Source organism: Sitophilus oryzae, unplaced genomic scaffold, assembly GCF_002938485.1.
Source record: "Sitophilus oryzae breed Bouriz unplaced genomic scaffold, Soryzae_2.0 scaffold_177_pilon_pilon, whole genome shotgun sequence".
NCBI classification, from domain to species: Eukaryota; Metazoa; Arthropoda; class Insecta; order Coleoptera; family Curculionidae; genus Sitophilus; species Sitophilus oryzae.
In genome coordinates, this window is record NW_022146479.1 from 7,265,877 (window position 1) to 7,280,068 (window position 14,192).

A 14,192-nucleotide genomic window follows, 5' to 3' on the forward strand; every position below is an offset into this window, starting at 1 on the left:
TTTAAAAACTGAAAATTATGTATTTCCGCAGAAAAAATTTAGTGACTTTCTATTTGCAAAAGTTTCAAAATACTAAATAATCAAATATTTCTTATATTGACAATGAAAATTGAGCCAAAAATTCTTTGACAAAAACTACTTTCAAATCAAAATAAAAGTATTACAGTACGCAATGGTTTTGTCCATGTGTATATATTAAACTTTAATAATATTATAAACGAAGTATATGTGTAAACTGTAAACTGGCAACAGCATTTAAATTTACGTTCCTATATTTAACATGTATACTCGGCTAAATTATGTAGATACAGAACTCTATCTTGTTATTTTATGATACCGTAAAATAAAGTAATTTTGGTTCGGGCGTTCAGCTCTGTGAGGTGCAGCAATGCTTTAACAGATATCATCCTCAGCATGGCATCTCATCATTAAAAAATAATTTTAATAAAGTATTCTTATTATGTTTTATAAACAAACATTAGTATTACATTCTTTAAATATCTATAATAAAATTAATCAAATTAAAAGTTCTAAAATAGACAAAAAGTTAGTTTATTTTGCTTAATTTAATGGCCAAACATGTCCGGACCACATAACATACAGCGTAATGTTAAAATGTAACATACATTATTTAGAATTCCATTTGATGAGGAAGCATAAAAATTTTATTATCGGATTTTACTGCTGCCGGAATATTCGATATAAGCATTCTGTATAACGTTTCTTTAATTGTAGATTATGTGGTTTTAGCCTTTATGCCATAATGAAATTAGAGGCTTAATATTAAACATAAGAAACACACCGGATACTATTGAAAGGCTTCCAAATATCTGTTTTCAAATCTAATTTTACGTTTGTTTCGCCAAGGAAGCTATTTATCCCTTATTAGGGTGTAATAATACTAAAATAAGTATATTAAGCTTTAAAGAAACTATTTTTTAAAGAAGCTTTAAATAAAGATATGCGTCTAATAATGTTTTCTCACTTATTTGGAGACAAAATAGTTTTTAAATTAAAAATATTTTACTTTTTTTCAATTATTTATAAATATAACACACATCAAAATGGTCTAGGGAACTAATTTAAAATTTTGTTTTCTCTGAGCTCTTTATGTTAGAAAGTAAAATTAAAAGATAAAACGAAAATGTCATTAGAATGTCTTTGTCTACACCAAAAATAAAAACATTTAATTCTATTCAGCTATTCTATATAATAAAATTAATAATTTTAATTAAAAAAATATAAAAACAAAATCTAATACCATGTATGGTCACCCCCTATTGTTTATGACAACTCTACACGACGAGGCATACATACTTCTAATTAAATTATCTTATCTCGTTTTGGTCAATTAGTTACCACTCCTCTCTTAAAGAGCTTTCCATCTACGCTCTACTTTGGAACACCATTGCACGATTCATAACACGTCTTTGCTTTATAGGATTTAAGTCAAGATACTGGGGAGGCTACGGCAACACGCCACGCCACGCGAAGCTATGCTACCCCACGTCATGAAGATCTGTACGTATATTTTTCCATTATTTAATTCCATGTATTGCGTACACACTAGGCAACACGCCACAGATTTCATGTGTACACTCTTTCCCACGTCGCAACACGTGGGCCCACCAGCACCTCTGCCTATAACTTACAGCATACCAATCTTGGATCCTAAAACTCTCTTATTTACAAGACGGCAAATTTACCTTTGTCCCCTAGACCATTTTGATATGATAAGTAATACAAGAATGTAACATGATCACAAAATCAAATTACTTTTAAAGATAATATTCTATGTCGTGTATAAACATGATTCCACGCCGTGTATGCATAATAAGAATGTAGGAATAAAAGAAGATTAAAATTGGTTTATTGATTTTTAACCTTACTGCACGTTCCTGAAAAGCCTCCGGCCTGAAGAAATGGCACTCCACGCAAATTGAATGAAGATTTCAGCAAGATAACGTTTCTTCTATAATGAAAACTCGAAGGAACGCATGATAAGGTAACATATTTGTTAAAAGCCGCCGAAGAATGGAGGGAGAGCAAATAATTTATTACGTTTATCAATCAGTGCGTTTCAAAAGGCTAAGTAGGGCCATTTTTTAAAGTCATTTCCCAATAAATTTATTTTCCAATTTGCGACTTTCGAATTTGATGACTTGATTTCTCTAACAGGTAAATTGTTTCTCGTGCGATAATTTTTTTTTACAAAAAAAGTAATATTTTTAGAAAAATCAGTAAATCTAGAGAAGTTATACAGGGTGGTACGGATTGTATTCGGGAAACTTCGGGAGCATATTCTGCAGATAAATAAATAAAAATGTTCGTATAAATGTATGTCCTAAAATACTTCGTTTTGGAGATACAGAATGTAGAAGTTTCATTTTTATTTCGATTTTGATCAAATAATTTCTGAACTAACATTGATATTTGAATGAAAATTGGTGTCTGAGTGTTTTTGAGATGATAAATTTGATTTCGAACTAATATTTATGAATCCTACTGGTAGTGGGCGCCACCTACATATTTTTATAACTGGTTTGAAGTGTAATAACTTTTCATCCGTACCTGTATAAAACTACTAAATGAAAAAATATACATTTCTGCCGTTTTTTAGATAAAAATATGTCTCTTAGTAAAAATCGCTACAAGTAATGTTTCTCGAGATATTTAGAATCGAAATAATCAATCATGTCATTGTCATTACTGACAAAAATTAACCATGTTGACAAGATAGTTATTATAGAAATAATAAATTTGCAATATTTTTGTGCCAAAAAAAGTCTACAACACCCTCTATTTTTTGTTGACATGTATTGATAATTTACATTCCAAATATCTTGAGGACCGTTACTCGTAGCGATTTTTATTAAGAGGCTTTTATAAGTAAAAAATGACGGAAATATAAATTTTTTCACTAAATAATTTTATACAGGCACGGATGAAAAGTTATTACCCTTGTAACCAGTTAAAACATATTTAGATGGCACCGCCTAAAAGTAGGAGTCATATTAACATCGACACCAATTTTCATCTAAATATCGACGTTAGTTTTGATTGAAATTATCTGGAAAAATCGAAATAAAAATAAAACTTCTACACCCTGTATCTCCAAAACGAAAATACTTTAGGACATACATTTATACGAACTTTTTACCTATTTTTATCTGCAGAATACGCTGCCAAGTTTCCAGAATACAATTTGGACCACCCTGTATAATATTTGCTTGATACATCTGTCACAGTTGAACAGAAATTCGAGAAATAAATAAATAATATTTAATTAATTAGTAAATACCAATTTATATTTAATGTCTCCTTTAACTATGCATGTTCTATCTAAACAAATATATTTATGTGTTCCCCTATCTGATTTATACATTTTTTGAATTTCGATTGGATTCGGAAAATTGAAAACATGCCCATTCGTGATATTGCAATGAATAGCCGTAGCAAAATATTTAATTTTTGAGGCAAAAAACATTCAAACTGCCGCACATTAATAACGGGGCTTGTTGGAAAATGACATTTTGTTAGACGGACAAATGTTTTAATTGTTCAGAAACATAAAAAGACTTTTTAACTTCTTTATATATCTGGTACTTTTGTCTACTACATAAATTTTAAATATTTTTATAAATAATAAAGTACTAGAAATAATAAATCTGTTAAGCATCCCGTTACTTTTTAATTTATTATTTAAAAAAATATATAAAAAATATTAATAAACCAGCTTTTTAGATTAATAAAAGAAACAAATGCTGTTATAATAAACAGTCATATTTTTGAAGCTTTGTTCTAATAAATTGTAGTTCAGCTAACAGTTTAATACTGTTTTATAAAATATATTTTCAATATAAAAGAATAACAGCAGTGATTGTTTAAAGAATAATGTACTGGAATATGATTTCAATGGACAAAATTAATATTTCGATTTGACTAGGTTTTCCATGGCAGATACATCAACAAATATTTAAATAAAAAAAAATTGATACACAAGAAATTGTCTGCAAACGTTAAAGATTTCTTTAATTTTGATTTAAAACTCTACCAGAAATTCAGATATGATTTTTTTTATATAAAAAACTTCATGTCTAAAAACAGTCCATCCTTATTGAATTAATATATTATTATCATATTAATTATTATTAATTAGAGAGCTGCAAATTAATAAATTTGCAGCTCTGGCTTTATTAATATCTGAAAATTGTATTTCCTTTGTGACAGGCCAAAAGGATTAATAGAAAAGGCGCCAATATTTTCCCCGGGCACGTGAAACGCATTCAAAGCTCAGGATTATTATTGAGGTAGTTTCCTTATTACTCTCTATGTTTGGAATAAATTATTAACCAGATTAATACGTGACATATAATCATTAGTATTCGTCTTGTCATTGTGCTCGTATTCATTAGATGCACCTGTATAATTGTATATGAACGCTGATGTAGCTATATGATCTTAACATTTATCCCTGTTCATACTTGATCCCATATTTCGACTAAAATAGAGAACTTCATATTACTTATTACTTATAAATGTGTCTTGACTACGATATTAAAAAATAAATTAATAAACTAATCAAAACAATTTAAGGATCAGTTATATTATGTATATCTTTATTTACTATGTTTATTGACCGATCACCCTATATTTATAGCAGCATATAATTAATTAATAAATATATCAAAAATACGCATATGCTGAAGTGGGAATCGAGCCCCTTAAATACAGAAAGAAGAAGCAATCCTACCTCACTTCGGCATTGGCAAATCCTAGCTATATAGTGAGAGAAACAATGCTATCCCTTCATATGGAAGAACATCTGCCTATGATAATCAATGAAATCCCTTTAATTAATAGAATAGCCTAAGAGCTGACGACATATTTAGAGAACATATTTTAGGCAAGCTAGAATAACTAAAAATGTATAGTTTATTAACTGGTGAACCCAGAATCCTAAGTCTGGCTGAGGGGTTGGGGGTATTTCGCTACTGCGCAACCCATAACATTTGCAAAAAAATAAATCCAAAAAACATTCTTTAGGCAACTTGAAATTTGTTTATTCTTAAATTTTAGCATCTTTTTAACCTAGAAATAAGTGTGCCAGACTTTTTTTTTCGGGTTTAAAGTGTAACCAGACCATTCCAAATATGTTTAATTATTATACCTGGAAAACATACTTTAGGCATTCTAAAATTTTTACAGCGTGTTTATTAGATGATATTAAAAAATATGTGTTAATTGCCGGACGAATTCAATGGGATTTAATACTTGCCAGACGCGAATAAAGATTTTAAATGAGCGCGATAAGAAAGTCTTATGAGTATCTATAAGCGCGAGAAAGATAGTTTATTGAGACCCGGTCCGCAGCCGATGCGGCTGACGTAACAGCATTTTGGAATCGTAAAAACTTAAAACTAACTAATATTGAATAAATAAAAAGAAACATTTTTTAATAAAAATGTATGATTGAAATCCTTTCAATAAGAAGACTTTTTAATTTAAGTATTTTGTATCTGAAAGAATAAAAAGACGAATAATTATTTAAAAATTAGCATAATATAAAATATATTTTTTTCAAACGTCACAAAAGTATAATTATTATTATACTTTTGTGAGACATATTATATTATTAATTTTGCGACCTGATTGACAATATAAAAAAGTCATTTTAACGCCTAAGCATAAAAGTCGTCATGCACGTCCAATATTTAATTTATAAATACATATTTGTACATGGTAACTTAATTCCACCCATATAATCTCTGAATTAAAAGCCTGCAAATAATTGAAATGAAACCGAAAAAAAATTGTTTTTATGAAAATTTGAAGTACATACTCCAAAATACTGTTACGTCAGCCGCATCGGCTGCCGACGGGTCTCAATAAACTATCTTTATAGATAGCGTTTATAGATACACATAAGACTTTTTTGTCGCGCTCATTTAAAATCTTTATTCGCGTCTGGCAAGTATTAAATCCCGTTGAATTCGTCTGGAATTAACACATATTTTTTAATATCATCTAATAAACAGGCTGTAAAAATTATAGAATGCCTAAAGTATGTTTTCCAGTATAATAATTAAACACATTTGGAATGGTCTGGTTACACTTTAAGCCCGAAAAAAAAGTCTGGCGCACTTATTTCTAGGTTAAATAGATGCTAAAATTTAAGAATAAACAAATTTCAAGTTGCCTAAAGAATGTTTTTTGGATTTATTTTTTTGCAAATGTTATGTGTTGCGCAGTAGCGAAATACCCCCAACCCCCCAGTCAGACTTAGGATTCTGGGTTCACAAGTTATTAAACTTTTTTTTTTGTTATTCTGACTTGCCTAAAATATGTTCTCTAAATATGTCGCCAGCTTTCCGGCTATTATGAAAATCCTCCATGGATAATACCTGAAACGGAAGTAATATTAGACCTGAATAACCTCACACGTCAAGACACTGATATATACCAACGACAGTGCCAGAAAATACTAGATCAGTACAACGAAAAAATTGTCTTTATAATTGGAACCAAAACAAAAACTGATGTTGGATGTGCAAAAATCATCAACGGCTTTCCACATCAGCTTTCCAATGGACTTTGGGAATTTAGAAATTTAAAAAAAAATAATTTTACAGTAGATTAAACATTTTTGTGAAACACAAGAGTGAAAACTTTTCGTTATTTCAAAGCAACAAAGAAATCCAATCCATTTCGTTTGGCTTAATGAATCGAAGGGATAAAACATTTTTCCGGCCACCATTTAAAAGCTCAATGTCGAATCTAATTTAAAAGTAATCAATCATAAAATTAAACCTGATATTTCGCTATATTTGGATTAAAACGATTTAATTGTGATCAATCAGGCATAAAAGTTTCAAATATTTCTTGGAATAGCTAATAAGTTAAAGCCGAGATTCTGAAAATCGCCAGTAACATTTAATGAAATATTTTATTATGCTCTTGCAATTAGCAAACTGCGTACGTCATCATCCTAGTCATCCTTTAGATAGTAAAAATGTATACAGACTGTCTCAATGCTCCCTGGACAAAAAGTAAGTATTTATGGAATCAAAATAAGTTCATTTGACACAATTTACCTCTATACAAAAATGTTTTGTTTGTCCGATAGAGGATATCAAATGTTGAAAAAATAAACACATTTTCATTTAGAACCGATATTCCGATAACCGTTACCCCGATAACTGTTAAGAACCGTTACTCCTAATAAAGACTTACTGAATAAATTTTAAATTAGTTAACGTTAATGATGTACTACTTGAACTTTAGAATTTTTTAATCGCTTTATAACATACCCACATATGTACGCTCCAATACCCTCAACATAGGGCGTTAAATCCCAAGCATTTGAGTTTAGAAACTCATTCTTAGATATGTCTTCTTTAATTCTTTAATACGTTGTTGTAGCTTTACATAACTAGGTGATTTTTCTAAATCTAGAATAATTTCGTCTCTTGTTAATAAATTAGCAGAAGATAAAATTGATACTAACCCTAAATTTGTTGCATTCCCCTTTTCACCAATAATAATGCAAAATTTGCAGTTACTTCAGCATCTTTAAAATCTGCAGGTGATAGGTCTTTACATAGAAACAATAATAAGTCAGCAAGACCTAGGGCTAGCATGCAGTCCCTCAATGTTTTGTTGGAGCACTAATATTTCAATAAAATTCCAATAAACCTTTTCATCATTGAAATCGGAATGTATATATTGGAACACGAAATATGTATATATTGGAACGCAAAATAGTTCTTTACTAATTTTATCATGTGAGAGATAGACATCTAATCGAAACTTAAGTTGCAAAGTAAAACTTTTTCACTCTTTTTGGATTTAAATTTTAAAGCATCCAGTGCCGCTTGCGTCCTTCCTGGTTCTCCATTAATAGGACGGTACCAAGTGAGGTAGGGAATTGTTAAATGTTTTCCTAACAATGTCGTATGCCTTCGGGGAATAAAAAACAGCGTTAATGCAAATGACCGAACACAATCATTATATTTCTGCGTTTTAGATCCACTCAGCATTCTTTCAAATATTTCTCTATTTGGACCTTGGAAAGAGTTACCTAAAAAAGAATATCATATAAAATATCAACATTTTTCAACCTGAATAATAGATTAATTTTTTTAAACCCACGTCAATATTTACTTACTAAATTAAAAAAAAAAAAAATATATATATATATATATATATATATATATATATATATATATACAGGGTGAGTCTTAAATAAGTGCAAATATTTTTAGGGGTAGTATATTTCGAGCCCAGAATTACGATTATGAGTTTTTTTCGCAAAATTTGATTTTTTGTTGAAAATTTGGATTTTTTTAGTTTGTGGTTAAAAAGTTTAATTTCTTGATAATATGGCAATACAGGTAGTCGATTAAATTTACGAAGAAAACTCAGAAAAGATCCATTGGTTCTCAAAATTTAAGCAAAAAATCATTTTTTTGGAAATTTTCAAAGTAAAATATCTCGGTTATTTTGGACTTTTTCGAAAAACGGTGAAGAGAAAATATGTTTCTTTTATCGAGATCCACCAGCCCTGAATGTATTTACACTTATTTAAGACTCTCTGTATATAATAATCGGATAAAGAAAGCACCGTCGTCGGTGGAGTTGGAAAATACTAATACTAAAATTTATGTAAGGGTGGGGTTAGTTTTCACCCTTTCCGTAATTCTTCTTTATTTTTGTGAAAGTCAAATGTCAAAGTATTTAGCAAAACATAGACACCCAAAATATCACTCAAATCGGCATAGCGGTTCTTAAAATATCTTAAAAAATGTATTTATTTTTCTAAAATTTGATGCCCTCTCGCGGATAGAGGTATTTTTTTTTAATATAATAAAACATTGAAAACTTGAACATCGATATAATGTTACATCCCTATAATAGGCGAACGGTTGAATGGCAAGGGAAGTTAATCGACCCCTCATGTAACCTAAGGAAGACGAGGAGGAAAATTAGGAGCTTGGTACACCCTATACATTCTACTGCCCAATGGACTTATTTTGATTCTATATCCACGGATTATTGGGATACCCTGTATAGCTATGTTAATATTTTATACGAGGAATGCTCCAAACAATAAATAACTAGTTTAAACATTGAGTGTGGCCCAGTTTTCTGAGTTTAATAAGACTATACGGAATATTTCTATCAAATGACGTCACAGTGCCTGTTATAGAGTACATCTAATACGTGTGGAAACTACGATATATGTCTTTGCGTGCTTTACTTACATATTACATACCTAATAAGCCCAGATGCAGTTCTACGAAACAAATCGCCCAATACAGTTAAGTGTTCTATTTCACCATACGACATTTTAAAAGAAAACCAACAAGACCCTTTTTATTTATTCTGTGGTACTAATAGCAATTGCACTATTACCACACTATTACTAAATGAAGGGTCCAGGGGAAAACATAATAAGAGCCATTTTACTAATTTTACAGGAGAGCCAGAAAATGTGAGAAAACTAGATTAATCATAAAACATGTTACAAAGACAACGCAAAGTTATTTGTTATTGATATATCGAAAATGATGGCGCGCAATTTAGATTTCACAAGACGAGATATTGAACTTTGCGCAAGTAACAAGGGTTTAGAAAGGCTAAATCAGAGCGAAGTTGAAGGAACAATTATTACTGAAAATCACGTGGATTTGTTGGTACCAACAGTTTCCAAAGTCTCCATGGACTGAATTAGGATAAATATTCCCTATTCATTTTAGTAGTTCTATTTAAGGTATTATTTACTGTTATCACCGCTATTTTAGATTACTATCTAAACAATCTCAAATACAAGTCTTTATTAGTAGCAAATTTCTTTTGTTAAATAAATCCAAAGCATTTATACTCAAAACTCCAATTTTGAAAGATCTCACGTTAGATTAGAGGAGAGGTGAGGCAAATCTCAAGACATCTCACCAGTGAGGGAGTCAAAAATCTTCAAAAATGCCTCACTCAATTTATGGACATAAGTCTACAATTCATATTAATTTTAATGAAATATAAATAGCCTTTTACTATAGACAAAAACTAATTTGAAAATATTTTGAAAACTAGTTTATTTAATTTTTTTTATAAAACTTGTGTAATGTAAAAAGAAATGGGCTTGAGTATTATTATTTTTTACGAATCAATTTAAAAGAATTTATATGAAAAATGGCAATTGTTTGAGCTAGTTTTTTATTCGATTGGGTACTGAAAGAGAATATCGAATGGAAGGAAGCAAATAAAAACGGAGAAAGAGCCAATAAAACAAATCGACGATAAGTTTGCCATTTTTCAATTTCCTTCAAAGGAATAGGTTTATATATACATGTCCTTGCGGTCTAGCTGACTGTATATTTAACACTCCACATCTATCTCCATTATCAAATTTAAGGGAGGTCACTCGACCACCATTCATTGTGTGGTATTTATTTACCTTTCTTTTTCTCAGTATATTTTTTTTAGATTTTTTTTTACTTTTTTCCCGTGAGCAAAATTTCTAAATATATTTATTCAATTTACCGTTACAAAAAATGTTAATATTACACACAGAGAGTGGTTTTTTTAGCTGAATTCACTTATAAAAAATCTAGTATGCGAGTTATAACTCAAGAAAGGGGGGCACAATAGATCTGTAAGGTCGCCGTAATTAACCCCCCTCGCCCTCCTTCTACATTCTACTTTAGCTAAACGAAAGCTGAGCTCCATTTGAATATCTAGTATCTAAATTTCATAGATACTAGCAGGTCAGTGATCGGCAAGTACCCGGTATATTGAAATTTGGGTAAATATCCAAGTTTTTGCACCCGGTCAACGTTTTTAATTTAAGGTACTCTAATTAATTTGTTCTAACAATTTTTAAATTAAAATTATTGAATTACTAATATCGCTACTTAAAAATATGGGTTGATGGTAGAAGGCCGAAAATTTAGGGTTGTATGTATTTTTTAATGCCAAATCATAAAAAAGTTAAAATAAATAATTTTGTCGAAAAATAAAAAAATAAAATTAGGGTGGGCTACCCTTATCACTTAGGGGTATAAAAAATTGCTAACAACCTATTCTCAGACCCACTGATTATACATATAAAATTTCATCAAAATCGGTTAGACCGTTTCGGAGGAGTAAGGTGTAACAAAAACTATGACACCAGAATTTTATATATTAGATAGATGCATTAATAAATCAATTAAATTTTATCTGTGCTGATTGTATGACACTGCCAGAGATAAAACTGTAATAAAATGGAAACGACAACAGGTAACAAAAATTATAAAAAAACCCTTATTAAAAAATAGGGGTTGATAGTAGAAGGGTGAAAATTTAGGGTTGTACGTATTTTTTAATGCCAAATCATAAAAAAATTAAAGTAAAAAATATTGTTCAAAAAATATAAAAATAACAAAAACTATGACACCAGAATTTTATATATTAGATAGATGCGTTAATAAATCAATTAAATTTTATCTGTGCTGATTGTATGACACTGCCAGAGATAAAACTGTAATAAAATGGAAACGACAAGGGAACGATGTCATACAAAGTAAATTAATAATTAATTAAATCGAATAATAAGGCAGCAAATTGGTCAGCATCGAGTGGGGTCCCTTCCTAACGGGATGAACAACTTAGCTGTCTCCAGGGATCGATGTCCGGGCATTAATATCGGCCGGTGCTGCTATCCCGAGGGCACAACCTATAAAAATTTTATACTGACGCGTTTCCCTTACATCAGTGCTTTGGATTATTCAGGCGGCGTGCTGATGCCAAGATTTTTGCGAGGTTTGTTCGATGATTATTTAAAAAGCCCTATAGAAATGCAAATTTAACCCAAAAAATAGAGAATAGCAAGGAAGCGTTGGGATATATAGCAACATCAACATTATAAATATAAATCTAGAGTAAAATGTTTGAATAAACAAGTCAATATCATATTTAACCTTTACCGGCTAAAGAGTGATCTGCTAAACACCTCGAGCAAAGAATTCCTCTTTATTTCGCAAACGCAAGCAATTGCAGCGGTGAGAATGCATGTACCTTTAAGTCAATAGGCGCTGAATAAGTTAGTAAAGCAATAAACGCGTTAGTGTTCGATTTTTTATGTAAAATAATGGATGTTTACGAAGTTCGTGAGAAAATTCAAATTGTAAAATGGTATTTCCAAAATAGGTCTTATCGGGATATACAAACAATTTTTCCACAAACTTTTGTACACAGGCCAATTCCATCTTTACCTACTGTATCAAGAGTTATTAATAATTTTGAAACACATGGGTGCGTGTTCACACAAAAACACAAAAAGCCTGATGTGTTGATTAATGAAGAACAGGAGTTAAAGCAAGTGTTCATTTGTGCTACCGCGGATCAAAATCCCACGTTTTCAAGTAATCAAATTGCTGAGGTGGTTGTCCTGCCCACAATGCCCGTATTGTTCAAGAATATTTGAACAATACTTTTCCCAACCGTTTAATTAGTGAAATGGAACTATTTTGTGGCCCGCTAGATCACCAGATCTTTCTCCCAATAACTTATTTTTGTGGGGTTATGTAAAATCCAAAGTGTATGGTCATAATAGGGCTAATTATCTGGATGAGCGTCAAATAAAAATACGAGAGGCTTTCCAAACTATTAGCCCTAATATGTTAGCCAATGTCAGACTAATTTTACGACCGCCTGGGCTTCTGTCTAGCACAAGAAGATGGTCTTTTTGAACACTTGTTATAACTTTTTTTTATTTAGTAGAGTAATATTTTATTTTTTTTTTTTGGTTTAGAGAATTTATTTAGAGGATCTCCAGCAAATAATAAATAAGATAGGGGACATGGGAAATCGTTTCGGTCTTAAAATCAACGCTGCCAAGACCAAACTTATGGTAATAGGACGCCAGCCTACAATCAACACCGCATTGACCGTGGATGGAAATATTATAGAGCGAGTTCCACGATTTAAATATCTGGGTGCCATGATCAATGAACGATGGGACTGCGATGAGGAAGTTAAACTTAGAACGAATTATGCAAAGTCAACATTTTTTAAACTTAAAAACTTCCTATTAGCATGCAGTCTCCCGCTAACACTTAGACTACGGGTAGTGAAATGCTACATATGGCCCATCTTACTATACGGCGCAGAAACCTGGTCACTCAAGGCTAGAACCCTGAACCGCATCGAGGCTTTCGAAATGTGGACTCTCCGGAGACTCTTACGTGTGCCATGGACTGCACATGCAACCAACGAAGAAGTTTTAAGAACTGCAAGCTATGAACGAGAAATGCTTAATATAGTTAAAGAAAGGAAAGTCTCATACCTCGGCCATATCCTTAGAGGAGACAAATATTACATTCCTAAGCTGATTCTACAAGGAAAGATAGAGGGACGGCGAGGCCCAGGAAGAAAACAACATTCCTGGCTAAGAAACATACGGGATTGGTGTAACATCAGCGACGCAGCCACCATATTTCGAAGAGCCAAAAACGGCACTCTACACATTGTATGAAGAGTACAGACAATCGCCAACGTGCGGCTAAGCACAAGGCACAGGAAGAAGAGAATTTATTTATTTTTAGTTTTGGCTTGTAAACACACTCCAATAATAAATATTTAAGTAATTTCAATTTAAATGTTACCTTAAGTGAAGGTAAACGCTTAATATGAAAATAATAAATACTCGGCACTCCTCGAGTCATATTCCTAGTCTGTCATGACCGACCCGTCCAAGCACAACGGGTAAACGTAAATTCGTCCGGCAACTTGCTATGTTACTAGTAGCCTGGTCTTCTCTGTATATAAAGCGCTAAGTGCCACGGCTATTAACGTTATAGAACACTGCTAAAATACCTTGAAAATGGAATGTCTGGATTTTTTTGTACGTCTGGCTAGAGCTGCTTCAACTCCATTGAAGGAAAAAGTTTGTTCAACCCAAGTATCCCAAGAGGACTAACTACAAGGCGAATATTGGAGGACACCTATGCGAAACAACAGCTAAAGAGGAGCACCTAGAAAAAAGACATCTTAGCTCTAAGTGTCATTGTAAGAAGATAAAAAAAGAACATAAAAAGAAGCACAAAGTATATATGTACAGTTTGTAAAAAAAACATTTGTCTACATTTCTCAAGAGTTTGAAAAAATATGTTTAGACTGATGCGAGGATGAAAATATGTAAAAAATTAATT

General features: G+C 31.3%; 2 protein-coding genes across 10 annotated transcripts in view; both read right to left on the bottom strand.

Annotated features, from left to right (window-relative positions):
- Positions 1-14,192, bottom strand: part of LOC115882301 (hemicentin-2-like) — a 393,218-nt gene that overhangs the window by 220,784 nt on the left and 158,242 nt on the right. The window lies entirely within an intron of this gene.
- LOC115882305 overlaps positions 1-14,192 on the bottom strand; it is a 158,225-nt gene that overhangs the window by 69,454 nt on the left and 74,579 nt on the right. For 2 of the 5 annotated variants that reach the window (XM_030900290.1, XM_030900293.1), the window contains exon 4: positions 7,811-8,080. The exons of the other annotated variants lie outside the window; for them this stretch is intronic. In XM_030900290.1, coding sequence (XP_030756150.1) covers positions 8,077-8,080 — 4 coding nt within the window. In that variant the 3' untranslated portion in view covers positions 7,811-8,076. Of the gene's footprint in view, positions 1-7,810; positions 8,081-14,192 lie in introns of those variants that run through there. 5 annotated transcript variants of the gene reach the window in all.